This window comes from Hylobates moloch, unplaced genomic scaffold, assembly GCF_009828535.3.
Source record: "Hylobates moloch isolate HMO894 unplaced genomic scaffold, HMol_V3 SCAFFOLD_34, whole genome shotgun sequence".
Taxonomy (NCBI): Eukaryota; Metazoa; Chordata; class Mammalia; order Primates; family Hylobatidae; genus Hylobates; species Hylobates moloch.
This window is the reverse complement of record NW_026652309.1, coordinates 2,472,063-2,490,831: the sequence shown is the minus strand read 5'-3', so window position 1 is coordinate 2,490,831 and position 18,769 is coordinate 2,472,063. Positions and strand designations below refer to the sequence as shown.

The 18,769-nt window shown below is 46.0% G+C and overlaps 2 protein-coding genes across 3 annotated transcripts in view; one reads left to right on the top strand and one right to left on the bottom strand.

The window, feature by feature from the left end:
• Positions 1–18,769, bottom strand: part of LOC116463374 (ATP synthase subunit epsilon, mitochondrial) — a 25,681-nt gene extending 6,912 nt beyond the window's left edge. Inside the window, exons 1-3 of one of the 2 annotated variants that reach the window (XR_009212030.1) lie at positions 18,630–18,769; positions 16,720–16,846; positions 13,023–13,079 (exon numbers count right to left, since the gene is read on the bottom strand). Coding sequence is in view for 1 of the 2 variants with exons in the window: in XM_032146458.2 (XP_032002349.1) it covers positions 16,723–16,846; positions 18,630–18,661 (156 nt within the window). In the remaining variant the exon portion in view is untranslated. Of the gene's footprint in view, positions 1–13,022; positions 13,080–15,103; positions 15,260–16,719; positions 16,847–18,629 lie in introns of those variants that run through there. The other variant, XM_032146458.2, reaches the window with a different exon arrangement.
• LOC116463372 (tubulin beta-1 chain) lies at positions 6,164–11,395 on the top strand. Its single transcript, XM_058434600.1, has 4 exons — positions 6,164–6,220; positions 9,458–9,566; positions 10,102–10,212; positions 10,317–11,395. Exons 1-4 carry the CDS (start codon positions 6,164–6,166, stop codon positions 11,393–11,395), a joined length of 1,356 nt encoding a protein of 451 aa, XP_058290583.1.

The following is an 18,769-nucleotide window of genomic DNA, read 5'->3' as shown; positions in this document are numbered from 1 at the left end:
AGGGCAGTGGCTGAGAGCTGATTTCTGTTTGTAAGATCCCTCTGGTGGCTGTGGGAAGGATGCTGTGAGTGGAGACAGCTGTGGGACAGGAAGGGCCCCGGAGGGGAGAGCCACAGGTGATGGATGAGGAACGCTGCTGGAGAGAACGGGGAGTAGATGCATCAGGACATCCACCTGGGAGCAGGACTTGCAGGATGCAGTTACAGAGTGAGGAGCAGGGGATGTGAGCACCCCGGGCTCCTGGAGCCTGCCTCTTGGCCCCTTGAATTGTACCCCTGGATGTAGGTGTCTGAAGACCTGCAATCCATTTCTGGTTCTGCCACATTATCCTGAGACTTGAACATGTCAATTCCTCTCTGAGCCTTAGTTTCTTCTTGAAGGTGGTGGTGTCATGCAGGCTAAACGAGGGAGCATGTGGGAGACGGTGGCGGCAGCAGACAAACTGGTAAAGACCGGCAGAGCGGGAGGCTAGTGCTGCTTTCACCCTCTAAGTCCCTGGAGGGCAGGGCTCGTATTTTCTACTTTGCTGAGGTCCCTCAAAACTCACATATCAGAGATTTCTTGGACAAACACTGGGCTTGAAGAAGTACCTATTTTTGTTCGATTTCAGCTCCAGGTGCTGACCCATTTTATGCTTATCTCTGTTCATGCCACAGAACATTGCTTATCACTAGCTGCAACTTTGGGAGACGGGAAAGATGCAAGTGAGAAGGTTCATGTGTCCATCTCTTAGATCTTTGCGCAGTTCAGGGGAAATGGTGGTGGTGGTAGGTGTGTGTGTGTGTGTGTGTGTGTGCACGAGTATTTGTTTTCTCCTGTAAATCAGAGATGCCACAGCCTGCATGCTGCTCACCAGTGCACCCAGAGAGACAGCAAGGTGTTTCCACCCTCTGGGCTTGGAGGCTGGACAGGCGTGAGGAGCAGCCAGAGTCTGCCTGGTACAGGAACCATGAGCATCTCAGCTGTGGGGGAAGAAGATTAACACTCTTGGCTCAGCGAAAACCAGCAATGTCCTCCTAGTCTCTCTCCTCTTGTAGTTAGTTACTCATCCTCCTAGAACTTTCTTTTCCAGTAAGAGAACACACACCGAGACAGGGTACAAGAAAGTGGAGCTCAGCTCCTCTGGCGGCCTGCCTACACCCGCTGAGTCACTCATAATGGCCCCTCAGGTGTCATTTTCTTGCTAAGACATTTGGAAAAATTTCTGGTTCTAAATCACACGCAAACAGTATAATTCAACAATCTTCTCTAAGTTATTCAGGGAACTTCAACGCACTCAGAAGTGGAAGACTGGGGCGGATGAAATCAATGAATTCTCTGAGTGCTGTGTTTTTCTCTGAATTCTATTTCATTTGCCAAATGGAGGGTGGGGCAGCTCCATCTGACCCCTGGGGGATAACTCCTGGGGGAAGTCTGGAAGCAGCTGATTCGGGGTTTCTGGGTGACACTGTTTTTTTTTTTTTATCTTCCTGGTTCTATTCCTGTAATAGACCCAAGTGTCATGCAGGAAAAGGCGTGCTGCTACGGAGCCTTCTGTGGATTGCTGTGGCAGGCCGCTGGAGGAGAGGGTTTCAGGCTCAGGGCTGGGCTGGTCCTGGTTGGGAATCTCAGTGTTGTGGGCCATGGGCGTCCTCACCACACTTGCTAGGAGGAAGCTCCTGCCCTCTGGGGCAATGCTTGCTCATCTCCTCACCTAAATGCAGTCACTGCTAACCTGCCTTGGTCACAGCCCTTTGTGGGGGGAGGGCAGCGCAGAAAACGACTTTGTCACTCATCACAGTGGCCACTGTTAATCACTTCCTGCAGTTTGGGACTGGGGGCGGTCACCTTCAGCCTGGCAAAACAGAACTTGGGGTCGTGCCGGCATCTGCAGGGGCACTATTTGCCTATGTCCTGCACAGGGCCCGCTTCTACCAGTCCGAGGGCAAGGCAGACTGTATTCCCCACCTCACTGCTGGCGCTAAGTTGGCAGTCACAGGAGAGCTGTTTCCTCTGGGGAGCAGGTGCCTTCAGAAACAAGGACAAGAGAGCTGAGACGGGACGCACGGCTTTCCAGACCTGCTGCCTTTCCTGCCACTCTGTTCTGCCCAGACATCTTAAATTGAGACAGGTCCCCATGTCCACGGCCATGTCAAGCCTGCCGCATGGTAGGTGCTGTCTGTAGGTGTGGAATGCATGGGCCTGTCTGCACCGAGAGCCGCATCTGCCCCTCCCACCCTGCGAAGCCCACTTGAACAATAACCACCAGCAGCCACGTTAGGGGTCAGCCCTGGCAGGCCCAGTCCTCACGCCGACTTGTGACGTGGGGACTTTTATTTCATTTTTCAGGTGCAAAAGTTCAGGTCTAGGGCGGAGATGGGCCCCTGGGTGGTGGAGCTGCCACTCCGCCCCTCACCCTCTCACAGCCCAGCATCCAAAGCTCAGCACTCGCCTGGCCTGAATAAACATGGCTGGCGATACAGAAATCAAAGCAAACAGGGCTTCTTTTTCCTCCTTTTTGCCAACTGCCCCATTAACAGAAAAACCTTTTAAGCACCCACCTGGAAACCTGGCTATTCCCCCCTCCCTAAGCAAACTAAGATGGCCAAGAGGAATGTGCTGCAGTGCGGAGGGTGGGCGGAGGACCCCAGCACCCTGGATCCTGCTCACATGGCAAAGAATGAACACAGGCAGATCAGAAATGCCCCTTGGGCCCAGCCCCGTGGTCCCTGCAGCAAGGCGGTTTGTGGCAAACAAGGGCTCCTTTCAGGAGCTGGGCCACAGAAGGCCACGGCTGCCCACCGGTCACACCTTCCCGTAATAGCTCACTGCGGTTATTCCATCTACAGTCTGTCCCCAGACATCCAGGTTTCTTGGAACAGTTTACACCTTCAGCCTAGACCACCTCTTATGGAATGGAGGAAAAAGGTGACCCCACCTGGAGAAGGGCACACTCGTGAATAAATACATCACTGCCTTTAAGAGCACAGCCTGCTCTGGGCATCACTGCTCAAACTTGCTCAGCTGTCGATGTGCCCTTAACAAACATTTACTGAGGCCCTGCCATGGATCAGGCACTTTGGGGACTCAAAGATGAAATGACACGGGCAGCTCCCAGGCTGGCGGGAGATAAGGCATGTGTATAAGTAATTAGCAAACAGGACTGTGTGTGGGCACTGCAGGTTGAAGTGCTTTGGTCCCCAGGAGAGGAGGTGTCTCTGATGAGGGACCTGCCTGTGGGAAGATCATGGAGCTGTCTTTGATCTTTGAAGTCTGATAGGCAGGGGCCCCTGGATGGGGAGGGAGGCTGGGGAGAGCTGGCGGGGACAGAGACAAGGGGAAAAGAGGCCAAGGCACGCCGGGAGAAAGGCTGGAAGTGAGGCAAGATGGGCTAATGTCTATGGAAACAGAATGGTCTGTTCTTAATTTTAAAACGGTCTGTTTTAATTTCTGAAAAATACTGCTGAGGACCTATGAATATCCTCCTCTTGAATTTGCACATTCTTCTCTTTACCTTTGGGCAGGGAGGAGGGGTGACTGGACAGGAAGCTTCTGTGAGTCATGTGACATTCAGGTTTGAACCCCAAAATTTCCAAACTTAGAGAAATATTGCAAGGGTACTAATCTTGTGCTAACTTTGAAAAGAATCAGCAATTGTTACCGCTTTGCCCCTTTACTTAACTGCTCTCTCTCCGTTTATCACATTATTGTGGTTGTGGAACTGTTTCAGAGTAAGCTGCCAGCCTCAAAACGACCTTGAAGTACAGTGCTTCATCATATGGGATCTCCTGGAAACAAGGACTTCCACTGAGAACCACCACGCCATGATCAAAGTCAAGGAATGGAACACTGATACAATACTATTTTCCAGTGTACACAGTCCTTATTTGAATTTTGACAATTATCCTCATACCATCCTCTATAGCAGCCCTCTTCCCTGGTCCTGGATCCAGCCCAGGATCACAGAGTGCACTGTCAGTACCCAAGGGCAGCCTGGGATCTACACACTAGACAGAGGCGAGAAGCAGTCCCAGTCCAGGCACTCTTAGGAACACTGTGCTTTCTTCTTCCCCACCTCTGGGTTTCTCTGCTGGTTTATAGCTCAGGCCCTTTGGCTGTGTGTTTGAGCTCCTTTGGGAGGAAGCAGAAGCGATTTCCCCCAGACACTCCATCGCTAGGAACTTTCCTGACGGTGTTCCTGACCTCACATCCTGGGCCCCACCAGGCCTGTAGAGGGAACACAAGGTTTAGGAGTCAAGCCTGGGCTTGGGGCACAGGAAGCACAGGCCCCTCATGGACCAGGCTGGGCTCCAATGCTTCAACCAAGGTCACGCGTCTGGCAAGAGGCAGGGGAGGGAAGGACCTCTAGGGCTTCTGGCTCTGGGTTCAGTAGTCTTGCCTTGAGTCCCTGGCCTGAGAGATGGTGTCCTTGAGCTGCTCCAGAGCTAGGAGTGCTCTCTCCCTAAGTAAGCCAGAGTTCCAAGAGGGCAGGATCTGGCCACATCTACCTCCTTCATTCTCTTGTCTGCTGCACCGAAGGTGAGCCCAGCATATGACAGGTCCCCATCCATAGCTGTTCAAAGAACGGGGGCAACCTCAGGGTGCCCGGCAGACGTTAAAGAGAGGCCTCAAGAGGTGGTTGCTCACCAGATGGTGGTTGTCCACATCCTCGGGGCTTCAGGAGTGAGACCTTGCCCTGTACCTGCCCACCTGCACCTCGAGAGCTCAACAGGCACAAGGCAGTGCCCACCAGCCCTCCCCGTCCAAGCCAGGGCTCTCACGCCTTCTCGGGGAGTCCATTCCCCATCTTCTTTGGAAGCTTCCACCTTCTGTCCTCCGGGTGGTGGGGAACTGCCACCCTCCTGGGCAAGGATATGGAGCTGGTGTTTGGCCTGGATGTCCTTGCCTGGTTGGAGGTAATAAAGCCTAGGGCTGGCTTTCGACATTGATAGAAGCGTGGTGGCAGGGGATGTACTGAGGACCAGGAGACAGAACAGCTGCTTTCAAGCTGCTGAGTACCCAGCCTGCTGCCACTCCTGTACTGCGCATGAGGGAATGCTTTTTTTTTTTTCCCTGACAGAGTCTTGTTTTGTTGCCCAGGCTGGAGTGCAGTGGTGTGATCTCGGCTCACTACAACCTCCACCTCTCAGGTTCAAGCGATTCTCCTGCCGCAGTCACCCGAGTAGCTAGGACTACATGTGTGCGCCACCACACCTGACTAATATTTGTATTTTTAGTAGAGATGGGGTTTCACCATGTTGGCCAGGCTGGTCTTGAACTCCTGACTTCCGGTGATCTGCCCACCTTGGCCTCTCAAAGTGCTGGGATTAGTGCTGGGAGGCTAGTGCTGGGAGGAGTGAGCCACCACACCCAGCTCTAAGGGAATGCAATTGGGAGTCCATTTTGCTCTTGGAGAATTCGGGGTCTGGTAAAGGGACCCTATGGCAGACATTAAGACCCCAGACACCATGAGCTGAGATGGGACGACAGAGCAGGAGCTGGGAAGGTTGCTGAGGCACAGCCCAGCCCTAGCACGGACAGGGCAGGGGTCCAAGAGGCCTGCAGGACACTGCAGAGTAACTTGCGTACAGGGCGAGAAAGGACATGTGGGGGAGGGGCGGGCAGACAGTGCCCGATGCAGGCCATCCCGGGACCTGTGAGGCCCAGTTGTGGAGCCTCCTGCTGTGTCGGGGCACGGGGCTTCTGGGGACCAAAGTCTGGAAAAGGGGCCGGGAAGCTGGACACGGAAAGCCCTTGGAGGTGGTCTGGTTACCTGGGTGAGCTAGGAGCCACAGTCATCATACCACAGTCATCAGGACCAGCATGGTCACCTGGAAGCCTGCAAACAGTGTCAGCCTCCAGGCCCTGTGCACCGAGGCGGCCTTTAATCTTGCACTCACTCTCTAGGAAATGATGGGGCAGTATTCTGTGTTGAGAGAGGAAAAACACTCCCTTCCAAAAGCATGACAGGCAGAAAGCAGAGAAGGGCCAGGACTGGCTGAGGGCAGTGAGCTGGGCCTCTGGGGTGGACACACCCTTGGTCACATTGTGAGGGTAGCTTGGTTGGCCAGTCCCACCACTGCAGTGACCACAGTTGTGTTGGGCTCACACCAGTGAACCAAAGCTCTGGATTCTGAGAGTCTGAGGATTCCGTGAAGATCTTAGACTTGGGCTCAGAGCAAGGATGCGTGAAATTGTCCATATTCAGATTGGCCAGTGTGGCAACCAGATCGGAGCCAAGGTAAGTAATGTCTGGTTACTAATCCTAGCTTTGCCACAGTCCATAGAGGTGGACAACCAAAAAAATACCCTAAGTTAGCAGGGAAGACAATAAGTCTAGCGGATTTAATGTACTTGCTAAATATCAGACAATGCCTTTGGGCTTTAAAAAAATTCTTAAAAAAAAATTTCACATAGGAAAAGAAGGAAACCATCTTTAACTAAAGGGCTACAACACACATTAAGGGCTTACAGTGTTAATTTAATTAACGTTAATTTTATCCATAGATACATATGTACAATACATGCCAACCTTTATATTACGTAACACGTTTATCGTCTTTTTCTTTGCCCACTCTGTTGCTGAGGCTGGAGTAGAATGGCAGGATCATGGCTCACTATAGCCTCAACCTCCTGAGCTCAAGCTATTCTCCTGCCTCAGCCTCCTGAGTAGCTGGGATTATAGGCGTGCACCACTATGCCTGGCTAATTTTTTAATTTTTTTTGAGAGACAGGGATCTCACTTTGTTGCTCAGGCTGGTCTTGAACTCATGGGCTCAAGTGATCCTCCTGCCTCAGGCTTCCAAAGTGGTGGGATGACAGGTGTTAAGCCACCGTGCCTGGCACTTTTATCACATTTTTTTGAGATGGAGTTTCGCTCTTGTTGCCCAGGCTGGAGTACAATGGCGCGATCTCGGCTCACTGCAACCTCCACCTCCTGGGTTCAAGTGATTCTCCTGCCTCAGCCTCGCCAGTAGCTGGGATTACAGGCATGCACCACCACGTCTGGCTGATTTTGTATTTTTCGTAGAGATGGGGTTTCACCATGTTGGTTGGGCTGGTCTCAAACTCCTGACCTCAGGTGATGTGCCCACCTGGGCCTTCCAAAGTGCTGGGATTATAGGCGTGAGCCACTGTACCCGGCCCACTTTTATCATCTTAACAATGAACTTTTCATATCTAAAAACAGTAATTTGTCTCAAAACAGTTTTGAAGTTTTTTGAGAAACTTTCTATATCCTGTCACTATGGTGTCTTTTCCTTCCCCTCTCATGTTTATTATAACGCTTAAAAAAATCAATTACTGTTTTATTAGTATGCAATTGAAAATTTAAGAGAGAGACCTAAAATAAAGTTTTCGTGTACAGTAACATAGTTAATTAAAATACACTCTCTGGAATATAAATGAGTTTTTCTCTCCTTTGTCCCCCTGCTTAAAATTTTCCCCCAAGTACGTAACTTAATTGGCCAACCCCAAGAACACAGATGCCCGAACCCACGATCTCCAATCTTGATTTTAAGATGACCAATTGCACTGTGCAAAATTTATCGTGTTCTCTTTGCTACTGTGAAATTACTTTTACTAATATGAGATGCATTTAAAGGTTTTGAAACACCTGCATTCATCGTCCATCAATGACACTTGGGTTGTTTCTGCCTTTTGGCTACTGTGAGCAATGCTGCTAGGAAACAACTACGGCTTTTAAATGCAGGTGTTTCAAACCTGGGCCAAAGAACATTACTGCTTGAAAAGAAGCCACCATTCCTCCATGCCTCAGGGGTGAGACACTCATAACTCACACACAGAGAAGTGGGAGGCAGGAGCCCTGCTGCTCTGAAGCTGGAAGATAATACAGAAAGGGGCCCTCGAGAGAAAGTGTTAGGTTTAGATAGGGTCTTAGCTCTCACTCTAGTCGTATTGTCTAGCGTTTAGAGTCCTGGCTGACTCATGATTTACAGCTATAAGAACTTTAAGACGCATTTAATTTGGGGTATCTTAGAACTTGAATTTATTTATTCTTCCACTCCCTGAACAGTGCTGGCAGTTTACCATGAACTGCCTTGTTATTAAGACCATGGCCAGAGCAGCGCTGTCATTTAGAAGATATGGTTGGGGTTTTTAACATACCCTTGGGGATTTTAATATATGTGAACACATTTTCATTGCATTTTAATATGTGTTTTTCAGGGTGATCAAAAGGAGTCTTCCCAGTAACTGTTTCCGTATTAAGAGCTTGGCACATATCTATATTAATAAGTAGTGTGTATGTGATTGGAAGTGCAGTATGTTTCAAATAGTTACCAGAGGACAACTATGTGTAATTTTGAGTTGTATGTATACCTGATAATCAAAAATGCACATTACTGGCCGGGCACGGTGGCTCACGCCTGTAATCCTAGCACTTTGGGAGGCCGAGGCAGGTGCATCACCTGAGGTCAGGAGTTTGAGACCAGCCTGGCCAACATGGCAAAACCCTGTATCTACTAAAAATGCAAAAATTAGCTGGGCATGGTGGTGGACGCCTGTAATCCCAGCTACTTGAGAGGCTGAGGCAGGAGAATTGCTTGAACCCAGGAGGTGGAAGTTGCAGTGAGCCAATATTGTGCTACTGCACTCCAGCCTAGGTGGCAAGAGTGAAACTCTGTCTCAAATAAATAAATAAATAAATAAATAAAAAAGAAAGGCCGGGCGCCATGGCTCATGCCTGTAATCCTACTACTTTGGAAGGCCAAGGTGGGTGGATCACAAGGTCAAGAGATAGAGACCATCCTGGCCAACATGGTGAAACCCCATGTCTACTAAAAATATAAAAATTAGTTGGGCATGGTGGTGCGTGCCTGTAGTCCCAGCTACTCAGGAGGCTGAGGCAGGAGAATTGCTTGAACCCAGGAGGCGGAGGTTGCAGTGAGCCGAGATCACGCCACTGCACAGATCAAGACTCCATCCAAAAAAAAAAAAAAAGGCGCTAATTACTTAAAATCATGCAGAGGTCCAAGTTATGGGTTGTTTGGAAAAGTTCATGAAAAGAAATCCCCAAAGTGAAATGAGGTATTATTATGAAATCAGATAAGAATTCAGTTTATTTTCCTTTAATGGAATCTATGGAATCTACACTTTACTAGCTTGGAGCATTATAAGGAGAAATTAGAGCTATATTGACTTTAAATTCTAAAACAACAGCTTTAATGTATATAATGGCCTGAATTTAATAGGAGGAAAATCCGATTTAGTACTTTGTGTTTGACATTTTATTTAAGGAGTTCAGGTGGGGAGAAAATGCAATCTTCATATTACTTCACATTGCTTAGTAGAGGCAAAAAGCAAATGATGCCATGGTTATTTATGAAAAGGCCCTAAAAGAATGTCTTGGGGAGGGTCAGGCAACCAGAGGGAAACAGGCTTGGGAATGCTAACTTTCTCTCTGGTTAACACAGCCTTTTTCGGGGTCTATTTACTCTGACCTTCCTCCTGCTTTCAGTTCTGGGAGATGATTGGTGAGGAACACGGGATTGACTTGGCTGGCAGCGACCGCGGGGCCTCGGCCTTGCAGCTGGAGAGAATCAGCGTGTACTACAACGAAGCCTACGGTAGGACTGGCGGGGCTCTGGGAGCAGTGGTCCCGCAACTGGGAACACATGCAGAGGAAGGGCTGAGGCCCAGGAGACGGAAATGTCAAAGCAGTGATGTCTAGGCTCAGGGAGGCGACAGGCAGGGCAGCAGGATCCCAGGGTGGTGGGTTCCCAACCCCTGGTCAAGAGGCAGGAATGGGGAAGGAGCTGCTGGACAGGGCACACACCTTAACACAAGCAGGTTAAGTACTCACTTTCATTTGTGGTTTCACAAATGAAACCAGAATCATTTCCAATATGAAGGAAGAGAATCTCTGTCATTGGCAGTATCACAGAGCAGACAATGATAGAAATTGTTTCTGGGTATTCTGTAGATTTGTGGGATTGTTGGGGTAAAAAATATGATGTTAGAGACTCAAATCTCCACCTACCAAGAGCCCCTTTCTAGAACATCCATGATTTTTTTTGGACCAGTATCACAAAGTTCTATTTTGATAAAACGTTAACTTTTACAAAAACAAGTAGGTTGACTTTTTCCTGTTTTTCTACACAGGTAGGAAATATGTGCCCCGAGCAGTCTTGGTGGACCTAGAACCTGGGACGATGGACAGCATTCGATCTAGCAAATTAGGAGCCCTCTTTCAACCCGACAGTTTTGTCCATGGTACGTTTTTCCAGAAGGTTCCACCAGGAGTGGGGGGGGATGCTTTACTGGTGCCCTTCTCTTTTCACTTTTCTTCCCCTGCTGGTTACTCTTTTTGGCCACAGGTAATTCTGGGGCTGGCAACAACTGGGCCAAAGGCCATTACACGGAGGGAGCCGAGCTGATCGAGAACGTCCTAGAGGTGGTGAGGCACGAGAGTGAGAGCTGTGACTGCCTGCAGGGCTTCCAGATCGTCCACTCCCTGGGCGGGGGCACAGGCTCCGGGATGGGCACTCTGCTCATGAACAAGATTAGAGAGGAGTACCCGGACCGGATCATGAATTCCTTCAGCGTCATGCCTTCTCCCAAGGTGTCAGACACGGTGGTGGAGCCCTACAACGCGGTTCTGTCCATCCACCAGCTGATTGAGAATGCAGATGCCTGTTTCTGCATTGACAATGAAGCCCTCTATGACATCTGCTTCCGTACCCTGAAGCTGACGACACCCACCTACGGGGATCTCAACCACCTGGTGTCCTTGACCATGAGTGGCATAACCACCTCCCTCCGGTTCCCGGGTCAGCTCAACGCAGACCTGCGCAAGCTGGCGGTGAACATGGTCCCCTTCCCCCGCCTGCACTTCTTTATGCCCGGCTTTGCCCCACTCACGGCCCAGGGCAGCCAGCAGTACCGAGCCCTCTCCGTGGCTGAGCTCACCCAGCAGATGTTCGACGCCCGCAATACCATGGCTGCCTGTGACCCCCGCCGTGGCCGCTACCTCACAGTGGCCTGCATTTTCCGGGGCAAGATGTCCACCAAGGAAGTGGACCAGCAACTGCTCTCCGTGCAGACCAGGAACAGCAGCTGCTTTGTGGAGTGGATTCCCAACAACGTCAAGGTGGCTGTCTGCGACATCCCGCCCCAGGGGCTGAGCATGGCCGCCACCTTCATTGGCAACAACACGGCCATCCAAGAGATCTTTAATAGGGTCTCTGAGCATTTCTCAGCCATGTTCAAAAGGAAAGCTTTTGTGCACTGGTACACCAGCGAAGGGATGGACATAGACGAATTTGGGGAAGCTGAAAGTAACATCCATGATTTGGTATCTGAGTACCAACAATTTCAAGATGCCAAAGCAGTTCTAGAGGAAGATGAAGAGGTCATCGAGGAGGCAGAAATGGAGCCAGAAGATAAGGGACATTAACCGTGAGAGAAGCTGTGCTGTGGAGTCACTTACAGAACAGTTTCTCATTAGATTAGTGTTTCTCCTGCAGCACTCCAAAACCCATTCTGCACTGCAGCACAGTGAATGATATGCACTCATCATTAGCTTCGACACAGGGACTGCGGGAGACAGGTGGGGAACAGCTGACAGGCATTAGGGTCTTTGCTGACACTTACTAACCTTGAAGAGTTTGATATTCAATGCATACTTATAAACTTAAAAAAATAGCAAATTTATTGTAAAGTGCTCCCTTTGTTTCAAAGTGTTCGCCAGGCATCCAGACTACACGTGTGGATTTGCAGGGAGCCACTGGAGTTGGTGTTACATTTTTATACTTTAGCAGCATTGATAGCACCCTGGAATCCTCACTTGGTATCCGAGGGCTACTAACACTCTTCCCTTAGGTTCTTTCCTCTGAGCAAACATTGCCTGGCATCCTGCCTTCCAGTGCCTGCCAGCCTCCAGAAGAACCAGGTGCCTGACTAGTACATGGGGAGCTACAGAGCCAAGGTCAATGTGAGTCAACATCCACTAGAAATATCCATGTTGTGTAGACCTGTGCACACAACATGCTAACTGGAAAAGAGGAAAAAAGAAAAGCCACAGTCCTCTCCACAAAAATACCTGGTCCAAACAAGAAAACAAAAAGATAAGCAAAACTAAAGAACTGCAGTCCTCTTATCTTTACTTCTGAAGAGCTAGCCTTTAACATATATGTTTATATAGTTTAAATTTCTTACTACTGTTAGATCCCAGGAATTCATTAATAATCATCCTTGGTTTTCCTTTTAAAGGCTATTTTGAAATGCTCTTTTCACTTTCATTCAGTCATCACCCCCCAAAATGCTCTGCAGCCTCTCTGCTCTTTGAGAAAGGGCACACCATCCGCTCGGCAACCATTCAAATGCAGGAATTACACAGCAATGGCTGCAGTGTCCTTCTCAGTTACGGAGGACATCGTCTCATTAGGGAACTTTTACAGTTCAAATTAATTTGCAGAAGTTGCCATAAATGTTTGCATAATGACATAGCTTTAACCACTACATGATTTTAATCTGCTCACATTACAACAGGACCAAATACACAAGAGCGTAATCAAATCATCTGTAACTCCTTAATTACAGTTTACCTATTTCTGACATGCAGCACTGCCATCTCTTCCAGCACCATCAGGGTTTTAATGGCCCTCTGGAATTACCACTGAGATATACTACTTGATCCATGGATAACCGGTAATGGGAAAATGCTCCGACCCTCAATGCAGTAAATATTTACTTGCAGGCAACTGGGTTCTCATCTCTTGATTTGCTTTTGTAATTGGCAATAATAAAATAGCAGGTAGATGGATGACAGTTGCTCATTCTGAGAAACTTCACTCTTTTCACGTATGCATCATGAGGAAATAACTAAAATATATACGAAGAGAAAAATACCTTGCCATCGGATCATCAACAAGTCTTCTACTTACAAACTTCAAAAAACACAAAACAACAGTCATGTTTTAAATGCTTTCTACTTGTGGTTCAAGAAGCACTAGATTTAGTAAGAAACTCTACCTATATACTTAGTTTGAAGTTAGTAACTTCCTGAGATGCTAAAGACTTACAGCCTGCGATTATACAAGGAGTTACACATGCTTCCTCTGGTGCTTTACTTCTCAAACCTAAAAAAGGAGAGAGAGATTTAAACCTTTTAAAAAACTTTTGCTGACTTATATTACTGGAAAGATTTGTTTGCTCAATAGTAATCATTAAACTACAAAGTAATTCAATTTTAAATGGCAAAATTGCTTTATTTCAGACTAAATAAATTCCTTTTCTTGAAGCCTAACCATCCAGACTGAGTAGTTAAAAATATTTAGAAATGCATCTCACCATCCTACTCTTTCGTATGGCAGAAATAGATTTAAAAACACAAAACACAAACTAGAAACCTAAGAAATCTGTCCCTTTTGATTTTGAAGAGCTTATCCTTCAGCAGTACAGTTGCTACAGCGACCTTGTTCTCTCAGAGACTGACAGCACAATCACCGAATTTTAGAGCTTTTCCGATTCCTTCACTTTGCTCACAAGAACTATGTGAACTAAGAGATTAACTGACAACCTCAAATATCATCCAACTAGTTAGTGGGATACTCATTAAGTTGGTCTGACTGGGGTCACCTCATCATTGGGCACAGTCATCCTGCCAGCTACCCAGCACCGCTGGAGGCAGGAAGTTTATTACACTACTGGTTCAGGATTTTTTTTAATCACAGAGAAAAGAGCCTCTAAGAATCTCTGCTGGACAGTAAACTTGTCTTTTACCCAGTTACTTCACTCCTTTCCATATCACAAGCTCTGTCCCTAAGTCTCACCTCTAATTACCCCATCTGCCTCCTTAATAATATACCATCTATATACCAATAATCTACCAATATACTACCAATCTACTATACCATCTATATACCAATAATACCCCATCTGCCTCCTTAATAAATGACTTATCTCTAATTACTTGACTGGAAATCATTTAGCCCCTTAGCCTATTAGTTACTTTATTCGTCCCATGTCAAAAAGGCCCGAAAGCCTTTTGATTCATTTATTCCTGTTCCCTGTAATGGAGGATACTTCCTAGTACCTTAATCTTGGGGACCACAGCACTGAACTGAGGTGCCCTAACTTGCAAACAGCAGGAGGACAGCTCTGAGGCGAAGGACTCCAAGGGCTCCCAACCTGCTGTTGTCCAGAGGCACCCTCTTCCACTCAATCGGTGCTGCCTCCCTGCTCGCTCTGTGCTGAGAATTCAGTAAAACCTACAGGTCAAGTGTCGGGACAATAAGTCATTCCCAGAAGCCGAGAACAAAGACATTCTTTTCGGCTTATCCTCGACATTGCTGACAGTGGCCCTGATAAATTACTGTGAGCTTAAGTACCATGTGAGAACTGGTCCTAGAATGGTGTTTCAAAATTTCCAGTTCAAATTTATTTCTCGTCTCCAAAAACAGTTAAAATCAGGCAGTGAACTTTGCAATGGTGTTTTACTTGCCCGAGCGCTTTCAAGTTTCAAAGAAAGATAAAAACATAACTTGCAACAATTTTTCATCCCTAAATAATGAATGAATGAATCACTATGGAAATACCACAAAACTGCTGTTGTGGTCACCGTGTCCCAGACTTGCAGTCAAAACTCCTAGGTTTTAATTTCAGCTTGGCCATCAACTCAATGAGCAAGTTATTAAATAGCTTTGCCTCATTTCCTATGAGAAATGCTACCAGAGTATAAAGATTCATTTACAAAACAATGTGAAAAACAATTTGTGCTTAAATTCTGTAACTGTTCTTATCTATAGGCTTTAAGTGCACGAGTACAATTTAGTATTTCTTCTTCTAATCTACACTTTTAGTATTTAATAATTACTTCCATTTGTTACTGATAACCATGTCCTTATTCTGACATGACAACAATTCAGAAATAAGGGACTACAAAGCCTCAATGACAGCAGATAATTTTGATCACCAATTAATGTCATGAAACAACTATTTTGAGACATTTTCAAAATGCTTTCTGTATCCCTTTGGTCACTAAAAATTAAATCTGGTTTCCCCTGCTCTTAAGAAACCCTGGTTCACATGGCCATAATCATGCAGCTGTGCAGACAGTTCCTTTAAAGAAAACGAAAAAGTCTCACAAACTAAAAATCAAGAGTAACAGTGAACCATATTTCAATTTATTGACATTGTCAATTTATGAACAAGACAGGATTTTTTTTTTCCCATGAAATGAGATCCTTTTCAATCTGCCATAACATGTGCCCACACATCTTCACCTTGGAAATGTAGCATTTCAAGCTTTAGTCAGGGTCTAGGAGGAAAAAGAAAATGCAACAGTTGCTGGCTAGTTCTCTGTGTTTTCTTAAAAACTCAACATGAATAAAAGAAATAACTTCCTTATAGTGAACTGTATAACTGTGGCTATCATTCACACTGCCTTGGCTCAGATGTAAAAAGTGCTGGTTCAAGTACACAGGCTTAGTCAAGCAGGCATTTCTCCGCTGAGTAAAAGTAAACACTCTCCCAGCATAAAGAAACTACTTTGCCTTTAAAAGACACTAATATCTCCTTGTGCTAATGAGGTGGGGTCTGTAACCCCGAAGGGCATAACAGAGAGGGGCTAATGCTTTGTTTAAGGGGATTGGACACTACTTCCTGACCCCAGGACTGCAAAATCTCAGCATTAGATGCAGTCTGGCGGCTCTGAGCCGAGTGAGGCTAAATGATTTTCTGTTAGCTTATTGTTAAAACAAAACAACCCAACATAAAACCAGGTCTCATTACTCAGAATTATGAGATTAGACAGAGAGCCCCTAGAAAAAGGGCTAAATTCAAAACACTGCATCTCCAGACTTGTAATAAAATATTTACTAATTCAAAATGAAAATGAAAAGTGCTTAGGGGAGACAGTTCCAATAAGTAAAATTGCTCATAACCATAAGCTGCCAAAGGATTAATATTTATCACATTTCTGTGCTATTATGGGTCTGAAGCTTTTAAAAAACAAAACAAGAAAAATTAAATCTGAAAAACATCTCTCTGATAATTTGCCTTGCTTACTTTTGAAATAACAATGTCAAGAAAGTACTTTAGAGATCAAACCACTTTTATAATTTGGAACACAAAAGTCTACACTTATCAACTGTACAGACCTTTTTATTTCACGAGAATTTAACTTTACATCACCAACATCTTTGGAAAAGTAAAATGAACCAAACCCTCTGAAAGTATAATAAATTAGCAAAACAGTATTCACTACGGGGTCTTGCAGATTTTATTGCTTGATACAACAGCAGGACCCTTGCCTGTACTTGTAGTTATTATGTTCGGGAAGTAGTGATTTGTGAGAACATTAGTAGATGTGGGGGAAATAAAAATGTAAAGAACTGTAGCTTTTCATGCTCTTGGACTGTTATGTAACTCCAATTGCAATTATACAAGTGGGGAGTTCATCCTCCAAATTATTTGATTTGTGCCTACAAATGAAACAGGTTTAATTAAAATAAGATGGCTCTCTACCTAAGCATTGCTAAATGAACTGAAAATCAATGTGCCAATTACTTCTGCTTGTCAGGGCCCAAAAAGACTTTCTTTTCATTAGGTCACGGGACTTCTATAACCTGCATGCTTTAAATTATATTATCCCAATAACTAACTTCCAAATACACTGACTAAAAAATGAATAAAACCCAAAACTAAAATTATTTTGATCTTTATGGTGCTCCAAAAACTTAAGATGCAACTGTTCTTCTAAATAAATCAGTAACTTACAGATTATTCCTTCTTTACTTTCACAATTTTTACACTGCTGCCAGAAGTCTTCTCGGCATTTGCTTTGAATTCTGTCTTCAGTGCATCTCTCACTGCTTTTGCACAGATCTGGGAGTATCGGATGTAGCTGGGAGAAAATGAGAGAAGATACATGGTTAATTATCAATATTCCAGCCAGACAGCTGTTACTGTGCTTTCGCTTTTCTTCCTGTACTTTTTATTTTGGTTTGGTTGTACCTTATTGTAGAACTGGATTTAAAAATATGACTAATGCCAAAAAGTATCTATACAAAGAAAAAGAACTAGAAAAAAATGTACCAAAGTATTAACTGGTGTTTGGATGGATGATCTTTGATTTCTCTTCTTTGTACTGTGTTTTCTCTTTAGTGTATATTAATTCAAAATAAAAGATGCATAAATGTTTTTAAAAATCCCACAGCATAGAAAAAAAAAAAAGACTGAAATGTTTAGAGACTATAACATGAATCATCAATTCTCTCCTCAACTTCTCTCCTTAAAACTTTAATTATATTATTCTTGGAAAATGAGGTATACATAATTAAGAGAAAACTATATTGAATTAAAACAATTCGTTCTAAATTATTTAAACTCTTTTCTGAGAATACTGAATTCTGTCTCACAAGTCTGCCACTGAAAATAACCTACTAATCAAGATTTTTAAATTAAACTGAAAAGTGCTTAGAGAACATCATCAATTCTAGCAAAATTGTAAAACCTGCTTCCTGTTTGGTAGATGGACTCCCATCAACACTGTAGTTTCCAAAAGATGTCAGATCACCTTTCCCACTTTTGAAAACAAGCGGGGAGGGGTGCTATTTTCTCATGTTTTAGAACTTATTTTGGGGACTCTGAGGTATGAGCTCCAATGCCTGCGTCCATCTTACTAACTGGGTGACCTTCAGGCTGTTCAACATTTTCAGCATGTTTATTCACCTGAAAAAAACGACAGAATAAAAGGATAATAATACCTGTCCTGCTGATAGCTGGGAGGAGGAAAAACAAGTGTGAAAAGGTATGGATCACAGGGTAGGTTGCCTAATGGTATCTACTACTGGGACTATCATCCTTCCATCCTTCCAATTCTACAAGACGTCGCTGGCTTGACCTCAGCAAGTCGGGAAGCTCCGTGGTAGTGTAGTCACATGTACCCACAAAATGGAAAGTGCTACACCATCCAGTCAACTAACAAGGTGTGTCACCTAGAGCAAGGTACTTCTGCTCACCCAGGTGCACAGGTAAAAAAAAATCGGATGTGACACCTAGACCAATGGTTTGCGGTTCCACTATGAGACACCATGTCCTCAAGTGGGTTCCATATTTGAGCTTTCCAGGAGCCACCTCGCATCTTTGTGAGAGGCTCTCGACAGTTTACCAATGGCTCTCACCCCTTTTACACATAAGGAAACCTGAAATCGACAGGAATTAAAAGTTTAAAAAAAAAATGTGTAAAGTTGTAAAAGGCTCCACCTCGATGCTGGATTAAAGGTCAAAGCTGCTAACGGCGGTCACGTGGAGAGAAATCTCCTGTTTCCCGAGGTGGATGTGACTGTACTACTTTCACCACCTGGCTCCAGCACCATTCTAGAAGAAAAAGGTTTGCTGAATAAGAGCTGGCCTCTCTCTCTCGAGAAACCTTCCCACTCACAAAGGTGTCCAGGGGCACTCTGTGGGTGCTGGGCCGCATCGGCGGGAAGCCTCCCACGCGAGGCCGAGGGCGCGCCCGCCTGAGCGCTTTGCCCACAGCGACGCCATCTTGGCGGCGACGTCCGAGGCTAGGCCCAACCACGGTCACGCGTGGGGCCGCTGCTCTGTGTCCTGCATGACCTCTGGGCACCGGGATGCCCGCGGGCCGGCTCACGAAGCCCTTCCCTCTGGAGGCCTGGGCCTACCTGAGTCCAGCCTGTCTCCAGTAGGCCACCATGCTGTAGCGAAAGCGGAGCGCGTCGGGCCGAATCGCCAAGACGCCGGCAATGTCGGCTCAGCTGGGCGGTTCAGCAGCAGGAAGATCAGACCACAGAAGCGGAAGGGG

Bases quoted from the DNA above. Each gene is read 5' to 3' on its own strand.
- LOC116463372 (XM_058434600.1), top strand. From the start codon at position 6,164: ATGCGTGAAATTGTCCATATTCAGATTGGCCAGTGTGGCAACCAGATC. The intron at 6,221-9,457 runs GTAAGTAATGTC...TCCTGCTTTCAG, and splicing joins GCAACCAGATCGGAGCCAAG to TTCTGGGAGATGATTGGTGA. The intron at 10,213-10,316 runs GTACGTTTTTCC...TTTTGGCCACAG, and splicing joins ACCCGACAGTTTTGTCCATG to GTAATTCTGGGGCTGGCAAC.